The 21,126-nt window shown below is 46.3% G+C and overlaps 1 protein-coding gene across 1 annotated transcript in view; it reads left to right on the top strand.

Annotated features, from left to right (window-relative positions):
- Positions 1-21,126, top strand: part of LOC144485843 (X-ray repair cross-complementing protein 5-like) — a 47,527-nt gene that overhangs the window by 522 nt on the left and 25,879 nt on the right. Inside the window, exons 2-3 of the mRNA XM_078203917.1 lie at positions 2,238-2,372; positions 20,702-20,809. Of these exons, the coding sequence (XP_078060043.1) occupies positions 2,238-2,372; positions 20,702-20,809 (243 nt within the window). The remainder of the gene's footprint in view (positions 1-2,237; positions 2,373-20,701; positions 20,810-21,126) is intronic.

Genomic DNA, 21,126 nt, shown 5'->3' with positions numbered 1-21,126 from the left:
GTCGCATGTCGTGAAGGCTGCCTTGGAGAACGCTTACCCGAAGATCAGAGGCCGAATGCCTGTGACTGCTGAAGTGTTCCCCAACAGGAAGAGAACACTCTTGCCTGGTGATTGTCGAGCGGTGTTCATTCATCTGTTGTCGTAGCATCTGCGTGGTCTCCCCAATGTACCATGCCTCGGGGCATCCTTTCCTGCAGTGTATGGAGGTAGACAACGTTGGTCGAGTTGCAAGTGTATGTACCGTGAACCTGGTAGATGGTGTTCTCACGTGAGATGATGGCATCCATGTCGATTATCCGGCACGTCTTGCAGAGGTTGCTGTGGCAGGGTTGTGTGGTGTCGTGGTCACTGTTCTCCTGAAGGCTGGGTAGTTTGCTGCGGACAATGGTCTGTTTGTGGTTGTGCGGTTGTTTGAAGGCAAGAAGTAGGAGTGTGGGGATGGCCTTGGTGAGATGTTTGTCTTCATCAATGACATGTTGAAGGCTCTGGAGAAGATGTGATAGCTTCTCTGCTCCGGGGAAGTACTGGACGATGTAGGGTATTTTGTCTGCCGTGTCCCGTGTTTGTCTTCCGAGGAGGTTGGTGCGATTTTTCGCTGTGGCGCGTTGGAACTATCGATCGATGAGTCGAGCGCCATATCCTGTTCTTATGAGGGCATCTTTCAGCGTCTGGAGGTGTCTGTTGCGATCCTCCTCATCTGAGCAGATCCTGTGTATACGGAGGGCTTGTCCATAGGGGATGGCTTCGTTAACGTGTTTAGGGTGGAAGCTGGAGAAGTGGAGCATCGTGAGGTTATCTGTGGGCTTGCGGTACAGTGAAGTGCTGAGGTGACCGTCCTTGATGGAGATGCGTATGTCCAAGAATGCAACCGATTCTGGAGAGTAGTCCATGGTGAGTCTGATGGTGGGATGGAACTTGTTGATGTCATCATATAGTTGTTTCAGTGATTGTTCACCATGAGTCTAAAGGAAGAAAATGTCATCGATGTATCTAGTGTATAGCATCAGTTGAAGGTCCTGTGCGGTGAAGAGTTCCACTTCACCAGGCAAGAGTGTTCTCTTCCTGTTGGGGAACACTTCAGCGGTCACGGGCATTCAGCCTCTGATCTTCGGGTAAACGCTCTCCAAGATGGCCTTCACAACGCAGAGTCACTGAGCAGAGTGATAGCCACGTTCCACACACATGAGGACGGCCTCAACCGGGATCTTGGGTTCATGTCACACTACCTGTAAACCCCATGACTTGCAAAATCTCACTAACTGTCCTGTCTGGAGACAATACACATCTCTTTAACCTGTGCTTAACGCTCTCTCCACTCACAATGTAACCTTTAAGATTACCTGCAAAGACTCACATTCCAACCATTATTCTGTAAATTGAGTTTGAGTCTTTCTGTGCCCTGTTTGTGAACACAACTCACACTCACCTGATGAAGGAGCAGCGCTCCGAAAGCTAGTGGCTTGTGCTACCAAATAAACCTGTTGGACTTTAACCTGGTGTTGTGAGACTTCTTACTGTGTTCACCCCAGTCCAACACCAGCACCTCCACAACATGTCTTTAGGAAGCCCAGGGGCAATGACTCACTGGGTTTGATTGACAGCCGAACAGGAGCTATCAACCAATCGGAACCCGGAGAGAGCAAAGGCAAGAGGCCAATCAACCGAAACGTGGGCGGTTCCCAGGGTCACAATGATTGATCGCCGATTAGGCCAATCAGATACGGTGTAGAGGAGAACTAAGGAGCCAATCAGCAGCAAGATGGGCGGGCGCCAAGGGACAGATTAATTGACTATCGGATTACCCAATCGGAGGCAGGAGACAAGGCAACAAAGCCAATCACAAGCGAGGAAAGCGGACCTTGGGGGGGCTATGAATCACACGTGACATAGCCAATCAGAAGCCGGAGCGAAGGGAACAGGCCAATCAGCCACAAGATGGGTGGATCTAAGGGACAGTGATTGACAGGCATGACAACCAATCGAAACCCTTGGTGCCTCTGATTGACAGCCGCGTTAACCAATCAGAAACGAGACGAGTGAAGCCTCGAGGAGGCGGACGGCCGGTTCGGACGCGAATGTGTTGCTGGCCCCGCGGGTAAAAGTTTGAGTCTGGCCAGGGAGAAGGTGATTCAGCGGTAAAACCCAGTTAGAATTCCCGACGGGAGCGGAAAATAATAATAATTAAAAACTCCGGCCTCAGGCAGGCGGGCGGGGCGGTTAATCGCCGGAACGTGAAGAGAGATTGAGAAACGGCTGCCGGCTGCTCGCGCCTGCTCACTTCCGGTCTCGCGAGGGGTCGGGGCCGCGGCCGCGCAGGCGCAGTGCCACTCCCTGTGGGGACAATGGGTTGTGGCACCAATAGAGACCAATGGGTAAGGTTTGGTGGGGATTCCAGAGACATGGTTAAGGAGGAGCAGGACTGGGAGTTGAATGTCCAAGGGTGCTTACTCAGTATTGTGGAACGATGGACAGGATAGGGCAGGAGATGGAGTTGCTTTATGGGTTAACGATGACACCAAGGCTGTATTAAAGTTTATTAGTCACAAGTAAGGCTTACATTAACATAATGTGATGTCCAGTTGGCAATCAGTTTGTCCCTGCAATGATGTTACTGTGAAATTCCCCGAGTCGCCACATTCCGGCTTCTCTTCGGGTACTCCGAGGGAGAATTTAGCACGGCCAATGCACCCTAACCAGCACGTCTTTCAGACTGTGGGAGGAAACCGGAGCACCCGGAGGAAACCCACGTAGACATGGGGAGAACGTGTAGACTCCACACAGACAGCGAGCCAAGCCGGGAGTCGAACCTCGGTCCCTGGCGCTGTGAGGTAGCAGTGTTAACCACCGTGTCGCCACATCAGAAGCAGGAAAGAAGTGAACAGGCATTATTATTTCCCTGGCCCTGCACTCAACCCTGGAACACCGAGATAACAAAGACACCGATGTCAGACTCCTATTTATTGACTACAGCTCAGCCTCCAACACCATTATTCTAACGGACCGCAAGAAACTACAAAGAGTCATGAATGTAGCCCAGTCCCATCCATTGATTCTATCTGCACTTCCCGTTGCGTCGGAAAAGCCGCCGGCAAAATTAAGGACCCCATGCACCCCGGACATCCTCTCTTCCACCTTCTTCCATTGGGGAAAAAGATAGAAAAGTTGAGGTCATGTACCAACCGACTCGAGAACAGTTTTTTCCCTGCTGCCATCAAACATTTGAATGGACCAACCTTGCATTAAAGTTGATCTTTCTCTACACTCTAGCTATGACTGTAACACATTCTGCACTCCTTCTCTATGAACGGTATGCTTCGTCTGTATAGTGTGCAACAACCTATACATTTCACCGTACAAAGAACAAAGAAAATTACAGTACAGGAACAGGCCCTTTGGCCCTCTGAGCCTGCACCGACTATGCTGCCCGACTGATCGTCTAACTCAATAACTTAATCCTGCTTTTTCCCCATAACCTTTGATCCCATTCGTCCCAAGTGCTATATCCAGCCACCTCTTGAATACATTCAATGTTTTGGCATCAACTACTTCCTGTGGTAACGAATTCCACAGGCTCACCATTCTTCGAGTGAAGAAATGTCTCCTCACCTCCGTCCTAAACGGTCTACCCTGAATCTTCAGAGTGTGACCCCTGGTTCTGGACTCCCCCACCATCGGGAATATCCTCTCTGCATCTACCCTGTCTAGTCCTGTTAGAAGTTTCTAAGTCTCTATGAGATCCCCTCTCATTCATCTGAACTCCAGCAAAAACAATCTTAACCTAGTCAATCTTTCCTCATACATCAGTCCCGCCATTCCCTGAATCAGCCTGGTAAACCTTCGCTGCACTCCCTGGAGAGCAAGAACATCCTTCCTCAGAAAAGGAGACCAAAACTGCACACAATACTCTAGGTGTGGCCTCACCAAGGCCCTGTATAATTGCAACAACACATCCCTGCTCCTGTACTCGAAACCTCTCGCAATGAAGGCCAACATACCATTTGCCTTCTTTACCGCCTGCTGCACCTGTGTGCTTACCTTCAGTGACTGGTGCACAAGGACACCCAGGTACCGCTGCACACTCCCCTCTCCCAATTTACAGCCGTTCAGGTAGTAATCTGCCTTCTTGTTTTTACTTCCAAAGTGAATAACCTCTCATTTATCCAAATTATACTGCATCTATCATTGATTTGCCCACTCACCCAATCTGTCCAGATCATTCTGTAGGATCTCTGCATCCTCATCACAGTTCACCCTCCCACCCAACTTGGTATCATCTGCAAACTTTGAGATGTTACATTTTGTTCCCTCATCCAAATTATTAATATATATTGTGAATATCTGGGGTCCCAGCACCAATCCCTGTGGCACCCCACTAGTTACTGCCTGCCAATTTGAAAAGCAACCATTAATTTTTACTCTTTGTTTCCTCTCTGCCAACCAGTTTTCTATCCATCTCAATACACTTCCCCCAATCACATGCGCTTTCATCTTGCACGATATTCTCTTATGCGAGACTTTGTCAAACGCTTTCTGAAAGTCCAAATATACCACATTGATTGGCTCCCCCTTGTCAACTCTACTAGTTACATCTTCAAAGAATTCCAACAGATTTGTCAAGCATGATTTCCCCTTCATAAATCCATGCTGACTCTGTCTGATCCTGCCACGCTTTCTAAATACTCTGCAATAAGGTCCTTGATGATGGATTTGAGAATTTTCCCCACTTCCGATGTTAAGCTTACTGATCTATAATTCCCTGTTTTCTCTCTACCTCCCTTTTTGAATATTGGAGTGACATTCGTTACCCTCCAACCTGCAGGGACTGTTCCAGAATCTATAGAATCCTGGAAGATGACCACCAATACATCCACTATTTCTGGAGCCACTTTCTTAAGTACTCTGGGATATAGATTATCAGGCCCTGGGAAATTATCCGCCTTCAATCCCATCAATGTTTCCAGCACCATTTCTCTACTAATATTGATCTCCCTCAGCTCTTCTTCCCTCTCACTAAATCTTGCATTCTCCAACATTTCTGGCATCTGATTTGTGTCCTCTTTTATGAAGACAGAACCAAAGTATATTCAGTTGCTTGGCCATTTCTTTGTCCCCTATTATACATTCCCCCATTTCTGTCTGTAGGGGACCTACATTTGTCTTCACCAACCTCTTTCTCTTCACATATCTATAGAAACCCTCAGTGTCAGTCTTTATGTTCCCTGCAAGCTTACTTTTGCACTGTATTTCCCCCTTAATTTCCCCCTTAATTGGGGCGGCACGGTAGCACAGTGGTTAGCACTGCTGCTTCACAGCTTCAGGGTCCCGGGTTCGATTCCCGGCTCGGGTCACTGTCTGTGTGGAGTTTGCACATTCTCCTCGTGTCTGCGTGGGTTTCCTCCGGGTGCTCCGGTTTCCTCCCACAGTCCAAAGATGTGCGGGTTAGGTTGATTGGCCAGGTTAAAAAATTGCCCCTTAGAGTCCTGGGATGTGTAGGTTAGAGGGATTAGCGGGTAAAATATGTGGGGGTAGGGCCTGGGTGGGATTGTAGTCGGTGCAGACTCGATGGGCCGAATGGCCTCCTGCACTGTAGGGTTTCTATGATTCTATGATTAATCAATCACTTGGTCCTTCTTTGTTTGAATTCTAAACTGCTCCCAAATTTCAGACCTATTATTTTTCTTGGCCAATCTATATGCTTCTTCCTTAGATCGGATACTCTCTCTAATTTCCTTTGTAAGCCATGGATTGGCCCTCTTACCCATTTTGCTTTTGTGCCAGACAGGAATAAAGAGTTGCTGCAGTTCCCCCATTTGTTCCTTGAATGTTTGCCATTGCCTATCCACTGTCATCCCTTTAAGTAATTCTCCCCAATCTATCAAGGCCAACTCACACCTTATATCCTCATAGTTTCCTTTATTAAGATTAAGCACCCTAGTCTCCGAATCAACTATTTCACTCCCCACCTTGATAAAAAAATTCCTGATGTTATGGTCGCTCATCCCCAAGGGGTCTCGTACAGCTAGATTGGGAATGATTGGGGCGGCACGGTAGCACAGTGGTTAGCACTGCTGCTTCACAGCTCCAGAGACCTGGGTTCGATTCCCGGCTTGGGTCACTGTCTGTGTGGAGTTTGCAAATTCTCCTCGTGTCTGCGTGGGTTTCCTCCGGGTGCTCCGGTTTCCTCCCACAGTCCAAAGATGTGTGGGTTAGGTGGATTGGCCATGCTAAAATTGCCCCTTAGTGTCCTGAGATGCGTAGGTTAGAGGGATTAGCGGGTAAATATGTAGGGATATGGGGGTAGGGCCTGGGTGGGATTGTGGTCGGTGCAGACTCGATGGGTGGCCTCCCAGTCCAGGTGGCCTCTTTCTGCACTATAGGGTTTCTATGATTCCCTTCTCATTACACAGTACCCAGTCTAAGATGGCCGGCTCTCTAGTTGGTTCCTCCACATATTGGTCAAGAAAACCATCCCATACGCACTCCAGGAATTCTTTCTCTACGGCATTGTTGCTAATTTGATTTGCCCAATCTATGTGCAGATTAAAATCACCCATGATCACCGATATTCCCTTACCACATGCATCTCTAATTTCGTGTTTAATGCCGTTCCCAACATGACCACTGCAGTTTGGGGGTCTACATATGACATCCACGAATGTTTTTTGCCCCTTGGTATTTCTCAACTCTACCCATACAGACTTCATGTTGTCAGAGCTAATATCCTTTCTCACTATTGTGTTAATTTCCTCTTTAACCAGCAGTGCCACTCCACCACCTTTCCCTTTATGGCTGTCCTTCTTAAATATTGAATACCCTGGGACATTCAATTCCCACCCCTGGTCATCCTGCAGCCATGTCTCTGTAATCCCAATTATATCATACCCGTTTAGATCTATGTTGAATCAATATGGTGGGAATAAAAAAAAGAGGATGTGTTGGTGCAGACTCGATGGGCCGAAGGGCCTCTTCTGCGCTGTATGGTTCTATGAAAAAACATCTTGGTCGGAGCAATTTACAGGCCCCCAAACAATACTTCCAAAGTGGGGCATAGTATAAACCAATATAAACTAATGTGGGCTTATGAGAAGGGCATAAGGTAATCGTGGGTCATTTTAACATGAATATAGATGGGATCAATCAAATTGGCAAAGGTAGCCTCGAGGGAGATTTCATAGAGTATATGAGGGATTGTTTCTTAGAGCAATATGTTATGGAACCAACCAGGGAACAGGCTATTTTAGATTTAGTAACGAAGAAGTGTTGATAAATAGTCTTGTTGTTAAAGATCCTCTTGGATCTGCTAGAATTTCGGATTCCGATTGAGTGAGAGAAGCCAGAGTGCCATACTAGAGTTTTAGCGTTGGGCAGAGGTAATTATACAGGTCTGAGGAAAGAGTTGGCCCAAGTAAATTGGACACAAATACTTGAGGGCAGGACTGTTAAGGAACAATGGCGGATGTTGACGGAGATATTGAATATCTCTCGATTAAAGTATATTCCTGAGAGGAAGAGGAATTATTAAAGGAAGGAAAACGTTCCATGGCAAGACAAGGAAGTCAAAGAGGACATAGAATCTACAGCATGGAGACAGGCCCTTCGGCCCAAACTGGTCCATGCTGACCAAAATGCCCATCTAAGCTAACCCCATTTGCCTGCTTTTGGCCCATATCCCTCAAAACCTTTCCTATCCATGTATCTGTCCAAATGCCTTTTAAATGTTGTCAATGTCCCTGCCTCAACCACTTCCTCTGACAACTCATTCCACACACGTACCACCCTCTGTGTAAAAAGAAAAGGTTGCTCCTCAGGTTCCCATTAATTAATTCTTTCCCCTCTTAACTTAAACCAATGCCCTCTAGTTCTCGATTCCCCAACCCTGGGAAAAAGACTGAGTGCATTCACCCTATCATATTCACCCTACATAGAGGCAAAAACTAGGGAAACTACTGCAAAGCTAGTGGCAAGCTGGAGGATTGGGAGAACTTTAAGGTTCAGTTAAAGGCTGTTAAAAATAGAATCAAAGGAGCTAAGGTGAACTACGACAGGAAGCTAGCAGAAAACATAAACACAGAAACCAAAAGCTTCTACAAGTATATAAGGAGGAAGAGAATAGCGAAACTAAATGTTGGCCCTTTAGAGGACGATACTGGTGAGGTATTATTGGGGAACACAGAGATGGCGGAGGCACTAAACCAATATTCTGCCTCTGTCTTCATGGTGGAGAAAAATGAAGATTTTTCAAAAACTGTCTTTAATGCAGGGCAGCTTGGTGCAATAAATATCACTAAGGAGAAGGTATTGAATAAACTAATGGGATTAAAGGAGATAAGTCCCTGGGGCCTGATGGTCTGCACTCGAGGGTATTAAAGGAGGTGGCCGCAGAGATAGTGGATGCATTGGTTGTGATATTTCAAAATTCCCTGGATTCCGGTGAGGTCCCGATGGATTGGAAACACGCTAATGTGACGCCCTTATTCAAAAAGGGACAGAGACAAAAAGTAGGAAATTATAGGCCAGTTAGCTTGACCTCTGTGCTGGGGAAGTTGCTGGAATCAATCATTAAGGAGGAGATGGCTGAGCATTTGGAAGGACAAAGCTCATTGTCAGTATGGTTTTACGAAGGGTGAGTTGTGCTTGAAAAACTTGCATGAGTTCTTTGATCTGCAAGAAGGGGACAGAGTGTAACACAGCAAAATTTGTGGATGAGACTAAAATAATGGGGAAGCAGGCAGTGAAGAGGATATAAAGACTCTACAGGTGGATATAGGTAGGCTAAGAGAATGGGCCAAAATTTGGCAGATGGAGCTTAATGTGGATAAGTGTGAGGTTGTCCATTTTGGCAGAAAAAATAGAAAGGCAGATTATTACCTAAATGGGAAGCAGATTCAAAATGTGTCCGGGCAGAGGGATCTGGGTGTCTTTGTTCATGAATCGTGGAAAGTTGGTATGCAGGTGCAGCAGGTAATAAAAAAGGCAAATAGAGTGTTGCCATTTATTGCAAAGGGACTGGAGTATAAAAGTAGAGGAGTGTTGCTGCAATTGTATAGGGTGTTGGTGAGACCACGGCTGGAGTCATGTCCAGGTTTGGTCTCCTTATTTGAGCAAGGACGTGGTGGCATTGGAGGCAGTTCAGAGGAGGTTCACCAGATTGATTCCGGGAATGAAGGGGTTGATGTATGAGGAGAGATTAAATAGTTTGGGCATGTCCTCACTGGAGTTGACAAGGGTGAGGGGGGATCTGATCGAGGTATATAAAATTTTAACCAAATGTTTCTTCTTATGGGGCAATCTCGAACAAGAGGTCACAGAGTATAGGTTGAGAGGCGGTAGATTTAAAACTGAGATGAGGAGGAACTACTTCTTGCAGAGGGTGGTGAATTTGTGGAACTCGCTGCCCCATTGCGTGGTGGAGTCTGAATCATTGAATGATTTCAAGAAGGGAATAGATATATTTCCAATAAAAAAAAGGGAAAGAGGGAGATGGGGAGCAGGTGAGGAGGTGGATTTGAGACCAGATCTGATTGAATGGCGGAGCAGGCTCGAAGGGCTGAATTTGCTTACTTCTGCTCCTAATTCCTATGTTCCTATGGCAACTCCCATCCCTGGGTCAGCGCATCCCACTCCCAATAGGGACTCCTCCCATCCCTGGGTCAGTGTGTCCTACTCCCAATGGGGACCCCTCCCATCCCTGCGTCAGTGTGTCCCACTCCCAGTGGGGACCCCTCCCATTCCTCCATCAGTGTGTCCACTCCCAGTGGAGACCATTCCCATCCTTGGGTTAGTGTGTCCCACTCCCAATGGGGACCACTCACATCCCATTGTCAGTGTGTCCTACTCCCAGTGGGGACCCCTCCCATCCCTCCATCAGTGTGTCCCACTCCCAATGGAGACTGTTCCCATCCCTGGGTCAGTGTGTCTCACTCCCAGTGGGGACCCCTCCCATCCCTCCATCAGTGTGTCCCACTCCCAATGGAGACTGTTCCCATCCCTGGGTCAGTGTGTCTCACTCCCAGTGGGGACCCCTCTCATCCCTCCGTCAGTGTGTCCCACTCCCAATGGGGACCATTCCCATCCCTGTGTTAGTGTGTCCCACTCCCAATGGGGACCATTCCCATCCCTCCGTCAGTGTGTCCCACTCCCAATGGGGACCACTCCCATCCCTGCGTCAGTGTATCCACTCCCAGTGGGGAGTACCCCCAATGGAGACTACCCCTAATGGAGATCACTCCCATTTGAGAACTCCCCCAATGAAGACCATCCCCAATGGAGACCACTTCCAATGGAGACCAGTCCCATCCCTGCGTCACTGTGTCCCACTTCCAATGAAGGCAACTCCCATCTCTGGGTCAGAGTGTCCCACACCCAATAGGGACCTTTCCAAGTTGGAACCCAATGGAGACCACTCCCATCCGTGCGTCAGTTTCTTCCAGTCCCAATGGTGACCACCCCCTATGGGGGCCAGGTGGAGACCACTCCCAATGGAGATCACTCTCATCCCTGGCTCAGTGTGTCCCACTCCCAGTGGAGACCACTCTCATCCCTGGCTCAGTGTGTCCCACTCCCAGTGGAGACCACCGCCAATGGGGACCCAATGAAGACCACTCCCATCCCTGGGTCAGTGTGTCCCACTCCTAATATGGACCCCTCCCAATGGGGACTACCCCCATGGAGACCACTTCTAATGGAGACCACTCCTAATGGAGACTACTTCCATCCCTGGGTCAATGTGTCCCACCCCCAATGGGGACCACCCCCAACGGGGACCATTCCCAATGGGGACCACCCCCAACGGGAACTGCTCCCATCCCTGGGTCACTATGCCCTGACTTCAAGCTCCATTTCAGAAATTATAAGCACAAAATCCAAAATTGGTGCAGTATAGTGAGAGTGCTGCACTGCCATAGGTGCTGTCTTTTGGGTGGGATGTTAAACCTTCTTGGGTGGGCATGGTCGATAGAGGTGAGGAAAATTTGTTTCTATCAGAGGGTTGTGTGATTTTGGAACTCTCTGCCTCAGAAGGTGGTGGAGGCTGGGTCACTGAATATTTTTATGGCAGAGGTAGATAGATTCTTGTTAGGTGAGGAAATCAGAGGTTATCGTGGGTAGGCGGGAATGTTGAACTCGAAACAGAAATAGATTAGCCTGATCTTGTTGAATGGTGGAGCAGGCCCGAGGGGCAGAATGGCCTGCTGCTACTCCTATTTTGTATGTTTGTTTGATCACGTTGCGCTCTTTGGAAGAAGAGCAGAGGGTGTATTTTTCCTGGTGTTCTGGCCAATATTTATCCCACAATCCACGTCGGATCACAAAAACTGACTATCGGGTAATAATCACATTGTGGGAGCTTGCTTTCCCCAATTGCCTACATTACAACAATGATTACACCTCAAAAGTGCTTGATCAACTGGACAATATTTGGCAACATGAGGCAACATTTTTTAATGACACAGTGTATTATCCAGAGGGCGGCGAAAGCAGATTCAGTATGTAGCAACTTTCAAAAGCAAATAAGAACATTATCTGAAGGGAAATTATTACAGAGCAATGGGGAGAGAGCAGCTGAACAAGAGCACAATGAGATTGCTCTGAAAAGCCAATGTAGACACGATGGAGTGTACAAGAAAGAACAAGGAAAAGTACAGCACAGGAACAGGCCCTTTGACCCTCCAAACCTGTGCCGATCATGATGCCCTAAATTAACTAAAAAAAACCTTCTGCCCTTACTCGGCTGATGAAAGCAAGCATGCCATATGCCTTCTTAATAACCTTGGCCACCAGCGTTGCCACTTTTAGGGAACTATGGACCTGTATGCCCAGATCCCTCTGTATGTTAATGTTGCTCAGAGTTCTGTCACATCATATTATTCACACCTAAATTTGATCGTCTAAAATGCATCACCTCGCATTTGTCTGGATTAAACTCCATCTGCCATTTCTGTGCCCAAGTCTCTGATCTATCTATATTCTGTTGTATTCTCTGACAATCCCCCGCATTATCAGCAACTCCACCAATCTTCGTGTCATCCGCAAATTTACTAATCAGGCCACCCACATTTTCTTCCAGATTATTTCTTTTGCTACCCTCTTGCTCCTAATATATGCATATAAAAGCCTTGGGATTTTCCTTGACCTGTTTGCTAAAGACATTTCATGGCCCCTTTTAGCCCTCCTAATTCTACGTTTAAGTTCCTTCCTACTTTCACTAAGCTTACAATTTCACTCGTCACCTATTGTTCCCGAATCCTGCCATTTCTATCCTTCATTTTTGCGGAGACATGCCTGTCCTGCACGTCAATCAACTGGCCTTTAAAAGCCCCCCGCATGCCAGACATGGATTTGCCCTCAAATAGCCGCTCCCAATCCACATTCCCCAGTTCCTGTCTAATTTGCATGTATTTAGCCCTTGCCCAATTAATCACCCTCATTCGAGGGCCACTCTTGTCCTTATCCAAGACTACCCGAAATCTTATGGAGTTACGGTCGCTAAGTCCAAAGTGCTCCCCTATTGAAACATCGATCACCTGGCCTGGCTCATTCCCCAATATCAAGTCTAGTATGGCCCCCTTCCTGGTTGGATTGTCAACATACTGTATCAAAAAACCCTCCGAGACACAACTAACAAGTTGCCCTCCATCCGAGCCCCTGTCTGTAAGGGAGTCCCAGTCAATGTGGGGGAAAGTTAAAGTTGCCCACCACAACGACCCTGCTTTTTTCACACCTTTCTAGTATCTGACTACACAACTGCTCCTCTGTCTCCTACGGGCTGATGGGAGGTCTACAGTACATTCCCAACATTGTGATTTCACCCTTCCTATTTCTGAGCTCCACCCATAATGCCTCACTAGAAGATCCCTCCAATGTGTCCTCCCTCAACACAGCTGTGATGTGCTGCCTGATCAGCAATGCGACTCCCCCGTGCCCCCTCCCCCCCACAACGCTCCTTCTGTTTCCCCCTCTGTCCCATCTAAAACAATGATATCCCGGAATGTTAAGCTGCCAGTCCTGTCCCTCCTTTAACCAGGTCCCCGTAATTGCAATAACATCATAATTCCATGCAGTAATCCAGGCTCTCTGTTCATCTGTCTTACCTGTTATACTTCTTGCATTGAAGCAAATGCACTCCAAACCTCCAGTCTCGCTGAGCCCCTCTGCCTGCTCTTACTCTGCGATACGTTTATCTCAGTCTCACTTTTTTCCCCAGTCCCTACACTTACTGGCTTGCTGTTCCGGTTCCCACCCCTCTGCCGCACCAGTTTAAATCCTCCCGAACAGCACCAACAAACTTCCCACCCAGGATATTGGTGCCCCTCCAGTTCAGGTGGAACCCGTCCTTCTTGTACAGATCCCACCTTCCCCAGAAGAGATCCCAATGATTCATGTATCTAAAGCCCTCCCTCCTACACCAGCTCTTTAACCATGTGTTCAATTGTACTGTCTCTCTGTTCCAAGCCTCACTGGTAGCATGTAGCGTGAACCCTTTATTGTATATATGTACCTGGTTCTTGTAGTTAATCAATACATACAGTTAACCTACTTAAGATGATGAAGGCTTTATTAAGACCTACCGAGCAGTATCCAACACCCGACAGAAGAGGGGTCAATAACCAGGAGGCATAGCTTTAATGTAAGGGGTGGGAGATTTATAGGGGATTTGAGGAAAAACCTTTTCACTCAGATGGTGGTGGGAAACTGGAACTCACTGCCTGAAAGGGTGGTAGAGGTGGGAACCCTCACAATATTTAAGAAGCATTTAGATCGGCACTTGAAATGCCATAGCACACATGGTTACGGACCAAGTGCTGGAAAATGTGTTGAGACCATAAGACGTGGGAGCAGTAGTAGACCATTCAGCCCACCGAATATGCGCCCCCATTCAATGAGATCATGGCTGCTCTGATATAAAGCTCAACTCCACTTTCCCACCTTGTCCCAAGAACAAAGAAAAGTACAGCACAGGAACAGGCCCTTTGGCCCTCCAAGTTGTGCCAATCATGTCATAACTAAACTAAAACAAACCTGCCCTTACTCAGTCCGTATCCCTCTATTCCCTTCCTATTCATGTACCCATCCAAATGCCTCTTAAATATTGCTAATGTGCCTGCTTCCACCACCTCCTCTGGCAGCGCGTTCCAGACACCCACCACTCACTGCGTGAAAAACTTCCCCCCCCCGCATCTCCCTTAAACTTTCCCCCTCTCACCTTGAACATGTGCCTCCTTGTAATTGACACTTCCACCCTTGGAGAAATCCTCTGACTATCCACCCTGTCTATGCCTCTCATCATTTTGTAGACTTCGATCAGGCCACCCCTCAGCCTCCATCTTTCTAGTGAAAACATTCCAAGTTTATTCAACCTCTCCTCATGGCCAACACCTTCGAGACCAGGTAACATCCTGGTGAACCTTTGCACTCTCTCCAAAGATTCCATGTCTTTCTGGTAGTGTGGCAACGTGAACTGCACGCGATCCACCATAACTCTTGATTCCCTTACTGATTAAAAATCTGTCTATCTCAGCCTTGGCTAGGTGCTGGATGGCCAATGCAGACATGATGGGCTGAAGGGCCTCTTTCTGTGCTGTAAAACTCTATAATTCTACAATAACAAGATTCTGTAGTAGTTTCTCCACATCTACCCTATCACTGATCTGATCGCCTCTCACTGTCCTGTTTTCCAGGGAAGAGCTTGCTAAATCGTTCCTGAGAGTTGGATCCTCTCAGTCCCACTAGCACTCTTGTTAATCTTTTCTGTAATTTTCCTGCTCCTTTTTATAAGAAAGGGACCAGAAATGTACACACAACTGCCAAGCATAGTTGAATCAGAGTTCCGTGGTAAGTTCCACATTATCTCCTTGCTTTGGTATTGAGGTGGTCAGCCTTGGCTCAGTGTGGTCCTCTCATCTCTGAGACAGAGGGTTGTGAGTTCCAGTCCTACTGCAGGGATCTGAGTTATTACATAACCCGAACTTACCTTAATGTTGAGCTTGGAAGTCTGGAACCTCAACTCCTGACAGACCTTGGAATTTCGGCACGTGAGCAGACCTGGGAGTGGGCTTCCCGCACTCAGTTCAGCATAAGTTGTCCCGGCCCACGACAGGCCCAAACTGACTACACATAAAGAGAAAGAATATAAATAGCATGAGAATCCGGGTGCGGATTGCCAGAACCAAACAGTGTCCCAGACAGGGGGGAGAGCACAGAGAGAGGTCCCACAAGGAAGTCCCAAGTAAGAGACCTCAGACAGGGGCAGTTAAGTTCAGTTAAAAGAGAAACACGGTGTGGCCGAAGGTCTGAAATTCTGCCTGTAGTTTGGTGTTTGAGAGTATACTCGGGGATTCCAGGGGAACGGGATCTTGGAAGGTGAGACTGAAACCCAATAAGATGGGCTACCATTGATGCTGCCTGAGGGTTCAAGAGAAGCCCTGAAGATCCAAGAAGACAGCCAAATGTTGGTGACTGTGCTGTGGGCCGTTGGGACAAAGGTACCACTTTTGAATAGTTATGTTCTGCTCAGCATGGCCGAAGAACTGAAATCATGCTGTTGAGTAGCTGTTTGAGTGTACTTGGGAATCCAGGGGCACGTGATCTCAGGAGACGAGATTAAAATCCTGCGAGGTGGGGCGTCATTGAAGCCGTCTGAGTTGGAGCGAGTTTTTGAGATAATTCCAAGGTAAGATCTTCTAAGATGAAAATTGGAAACTTTTGTGAGTGAGAGAGTTACAGTGAGATTGGTTGACTCACAGTGTTACTGATGTCTGGGTGTGATGTTGAGAAATCGTGGACTCTGTTTTGGTCACGCCTGTCATTATGCAATACTCCATAACCCTTGATTCCCTTACTGGTTAAAAATCTGTCTATCTCCGCCTTGGCTAGGTGCTGGATGGCCGTTGCAGATATGATGGGCTGGAGGGCCTCTTTCTGTGCTGTAAAACTCTATGATTCTACAATAACAAGAAGATTGTGTCGTTGGCATGTCTGACCACAATTTGCCTGTTAATTTAAATATACCTCTTGAAACCTGAATGCTAACGTTTAGGATACATGTTGTAAATAGTTTTATCTTTCTGATCTTGCATAGTAAAGTTAATTTCTCTTTCTTCAAACTCTGTGGAATTTTGTGACTTTATTCAGTGAACAAGTGTCTCAAATCTCAAGCTTTGTCTATGTTAAATAAAATGTCATTGGTCACTAACCGGATCTCGCCAACACTTGGAGCTCTGGCCGATGATCATAACAAATTAGATGATTCAAACTGATGTTGCCAGTGCAGTACTGAGGGAGTGCTGCAGTACTGTCCTTTGGGATGAGATGTTTTCCCTCTCAGGTGGATGTAAGAGATCCCATGGCACTGTTTTGAAGAAGGTGTACAAGATTATGAGAGGTGTGGACAGGGTGGATCGGAAGCAGCTGTTACCCTTAGTTGAAGGGTCAGTAATGAGGGGGCATAATTTTAAGGTGATTTAGAGGGGATTTGAGGAAAAGATTTTTCACCCAGAGGGTGGTGGGAGTCTGGAATGCGCTATCTGGGAGGGTAGTAGAGGCGGGAAACCTCACAACCTTTAAAAAGTATGTGGATGAGCACTTGAAATGTCAGAACATTCAAGGCCATGGGCCAAGTGCTGGAAAGTGGGATTAGTGTAGATTTAGTGTAGTTTTGTTGGTACAGGCTCAATGGGCTGAAGGACCTCTTCTGTACTGTATGACTCGATGACTCTAAGAACCAGGAGGGTTCCCCTGGACAATATTTATCTCCTAACTGTTGCGAAGTTGGGTTGAGTAATTGTAGATTGGGAAGTAGGAAGTTAAAGTTTTGGTGTTTGGAAAACCGTAAAATGCTATGGGGGGGGGAGGGGGGAGGAGAGAGGGGGGGGGGGGGAAGCATTGCATAGTCCCGGTAAAAGGTGGTGCTTTTTCCGTGCTTAGAGATTAAAAGTGCAAGTACACAGAGAGCCCAAACTGAAACATTTGTATTGAAAGGCCGAGCAGCAGTTTTTCCAAAACAACAGGCTTTTGAATTTAGCCAATTTGAATCAAGCACTTAGATACCAAGAACCTATTAAATTTAAGTCTGATGGTTTTGACAATCTAGGACCAATCCTATTGTGGAAAATACTGATATGCCATCAGGGGTATAAAAGAAGGGGCAGTGGAACAAAGAGAGAGAGAGAGCAACTGCCGCCTTCTAGAGTTAACAGCTCTTAGTTCAGCTCTCCATTCTAGAGAGAGAGAGAGCGAATTGCTGGCTCTCATAGCTTCACCTATGTCTTAAGAGAAAGCACTATCGAAATAGCAAAGATACTAAAGAAGAAAGAAGTTCCAGACAGAAGATTCAACAGAGAAGGCCCAGAACATTCCAGAAGATGCCAAACATGATTGTAATTTTGAGAGTGACTAAATTCTATTTTGTTAAGGAGTGGAAATTGTATTTATCTGAACAGCATTCCATTAGAATCGTGTTTTATCCGGTTCGTTACTAGTTTAGTTAATTTGTTCACTGTTAGTTAGATAAATTAATTGTTACGTGTTGATTTTAGAGTGAGTGTCAGGGATTTATTTTGTATTTAACCACTAGGAGTTGCCGAAGAGCGGGTACACCACTTCACACACACTTTTTACAGATTATAAGGTGAGGTATTCCTCTTTGAGTGGTTAGGTGTTAGTTCTCAGAGGGGGGCATCAACCTCTGCTTTATAACAGATTGGGGGCTCGGGTTCAGGCTATGACTCGTCCTCGATCTTTAAATAAACCTTCAGTGAGAAGTGGAAAATCTGTTTAAGTTTGGTGGCTTGTTGTCGCTTAAATCAAAAGTGGGGAAATGGTTCTTAAAATTGCTAAAGAGATTCTGGGGGTCGAAGATGCTTCCCAAATTTGCCAAGGAAGCTTAGAAAGACAGAAAAAGACGACACTTGTAGAATTAGCAAACAGGCTAAAAGTGGGTTTAACCAGGGATAATAAGAAAGCTGAAATTGTAACGGAGTTATCCAATCATTTAGGCATATCAGAGAAACAGTCAAGTGCAGTGGAGTTAGAAAAAAAATAAATTGCAAATGAGACAATTGGAGCTAGAAAGTGAACTGAAAAGGCTGGAGTCAGAGAAAGAAGAAAGAGAAAGATTGTTCGAGTTGGAAAAGATGACGTTGGAACTTGAAGCAAAAAGACTTCAAATGACTGAAGTAAAAGTGCAAGATAGAAGTGATGATGGGCAAACTCATCGTGGCCAACCGCCTGGTGGGGATACATACAAATATGTCCAAACATTAGCAAAATTTGATGAAAAAGATGCAGAAGTCTTTTTCATTTCCTTTGAGAAATTGGCTACACAGATGAAATGGCCAGAAGAGGTGTGGGTAACGTTAATTCAGACCAAAGTTGGTAAGCAGGGCTACTGAGGTGTTTGCAGCGCTGTCAGAGGAGGTGTCAGGAAAATATGAAGAAGTAAAGAAGGTTGTTTTGAGTGCCTATGAATTAGCATAGAGACAACGGTTCAGAAATGTAAGAAAGGAACCAGGTCAGACTTATATCGAGTTTGAAAGAATTAAACAGAGCAACTTCAATAGATGGGTGGGAGCATTAAAGATAGAAAAGATATATGAGGTTATTAGAGATATTATTCTGCTGGAGGGGTTTAAAAACTCATATCCAGAAGTGATAAGAACACATGTTGAGGAACAGAAAGTTAAAACAGTGAGAAGAGCTGCAGAGATGGCAGATGAATACACATTACTGCATAAATTGACATCTAGCTTCCAACAGCAATTTCATTCCATGAGGGATAGAAATTGGGAAAGAGGGAGATCCTTCAATGAAAAACAAAAATGTAGATCACATTGGGAACAGTTTACCACCTGTGATAAAAGAAACCCAAGAAGGTGGAAAAGAGGTGAAAGACCTCGGGTGTTTTCACTGTAATAAGGTCGGACACACTAAGTCACAGTGCTGATGGCTTAAGAAAGGCACTGGGAAAAAGGATGTGGTAAAAGAGGCTCAACCAGTGGGATTAGCTAAGGCAGTGAGGGAAATTCCAGAGAGGTCGAGGAGCTAAAGGAGAGTGCACAGCCTCGGCACAGGCTGGATAGTAAGATAGCGTCTGATCTTTTCAACGACTTTACCTGTGTGGGTAAGATTTACTCAGGTAGAACAGGAGGAGTAGGTAAAGAAGTTAAAATATTGAGAGATATGGGAGCTAATCTGTCTCCAATAGTAAGAGGTGAAAATATTTGCACTCCTGAAATATTGCCCGAGAGAGTGGTAATCTGTGGAATAAATGGAGAGAGGAGTATGTCCCCTGTGTAAGATAAGGCTAGAAAGTCCAATCAAGACTGGGGAAGTGATAGTGGGAGTGATGGAAAACTTGGCTATTCCAGGAATACAGTTTATCCTTGGAAATGATATCGCTGGTTCACAGGAGGGACTGATGCTCACTGTAGTGGAAAAGCCAAAAGAAAACCAGGGAACTGAGGCGTTAAAAGAAAAATACCCTGGAATTTTTCCAGATCGTGTGGTGACAAGATCCCACAGCCATTAGTGAAAACTGGAGTGGGAGAACAAAAGAGGAAGATGAAGGAATTGAGGTCCAGCTAGCTGACACTCTGATGAGATGGTAAAGGAAAGACCTAAGCAGGTAGAGGATCAGGCAGAGGTGTCTAGCTCTAAAAGATTAATAGAGTTATAACAAAAAAATGAGGTGATAAAGGATTTATATCATAAAGCCGACTCGGAAAAGGAATCAGAGTGTATTCTAGAATGCTATTACCGAATGGCCTACTTAGACCTCTGTTACATAAATTTGACTGTGAGAGGTATCGCAGTCTGGCCCTGTGCATACCCAACACACACTCTCGCTGTTAGTTAGAGACTGCTGGCTGATTTTATTTACTGCTCCCTGAGCCAGAGGTTCCTGAGGGTAGATGTGTGTAACTGAGCGAGTCAGAATCGTCACGACACAGAAAGGGACCATTGAGTTAGTGCCAGCTCTCTGTCGAACAATCCAGTCAGTCCCACTCCCCCGCTCTATCCCCGTCTCCCCACAAGTTTATCTTCCTCCAAGTGCCCATCCAATTTCCTTTTGAAATCTTTCATTATATCTGATTTCACCCCCTTCCTCATTTTACCCCCTGCACACCTTGCCCGAAACCTCATCTCTGTCTCCTTCAGTCCTTGTACCCTCAGCTAACGGCAATAGCTTTTCTTTGTCCACTTGATCTAAACCTTGTACACCCTTGGCAAATCTCCTCTCAATCTCCTTCACTCCAAGGAGAACAACCCCAACTTCTCCAACCTAACCCTGTAGCTAAAATCCTCCCCATCCCTGGCAGCATTCTGATAAATCTCCCTCTTCATTGTCACAAGGACCCTCACACCCTTCCTAAAGCGACCAGAACTCAGTGCAGTCTTCTAATTGGTGCTTAACCCAAGCTTTATACAGGTTCAGCATAACTTCCCTACTTTTGTCCTCAGTGCCTCTAATAATGAAGCCCAAGATGCTTTGCGAACCGCTCTCAATCTGTCCAGCCACCTTGAAAGATGCACATGAACCCACAAGTGTCTCTGTCCCTGCTCACTCTCCGGATTTCTGCCATTAAGGAATATCCAAAAAATCTCTTCTTTCCAATACAACTTCTATTTGTTCCTTCCACCTTCCTCCCTGGTTCTGTACGTGCTTAAAAACAGTTCATCATCAACAACTTCTTGTTCTATTATATAGAATTACATCAAATGTACGAGATCCTGTGGCACAGTGGGTTGGTGTCCCTGCCTCTGATCCAGAAGCTCCGGGTTCGAGTCCCACCCCAGGACTTGATGTCCAAGGAAGGTGAGTTCATAATGCAGCCAAACAGGTTGAAAATCAGCCTGTATAATCCTTCCAAACAGACGCCAATGTCAGGTGGTGAGAGTGGGAGAGATTCCTGGTCAGACATGTGATGGAAAGAATGTTGGAGCCTCGACCGTCACTGACCATAGCTCCAGACTACAACACGCATGGAAAAGTGCAGGTTACCAAGGCAACTCGGACTCTCTGAGTGAACTGTAACATGAAGTCTACAGCCATTCAGCCAAACGAGGTTGTGCTAGTTTGTAAGTTCCACACAAGTTACTGCCCACTCTGCTTCCTCTCCGCTTCTCAACGTA

The sequence above is a fragment of the Mustelus asterias genome, unplaced genomic scaffold (genome assembly GCF_964213995.1).
Source record: "Mustelus asterias unplaced genomic scaffold, sMusAst1.hap1.1 HAP1_SCAFFOLD_240, whole genome shotgun sequence".
Lineage (NCBI taxonomy): Eukaryota > Metazoa > Chordata > Chondrichthyes > Carcharhiniformes > Triakidae > Mustelus > Mustelus asterias.
This window is presented reverse-complemented; position numbering and strand designations above follow the sequence as displayed.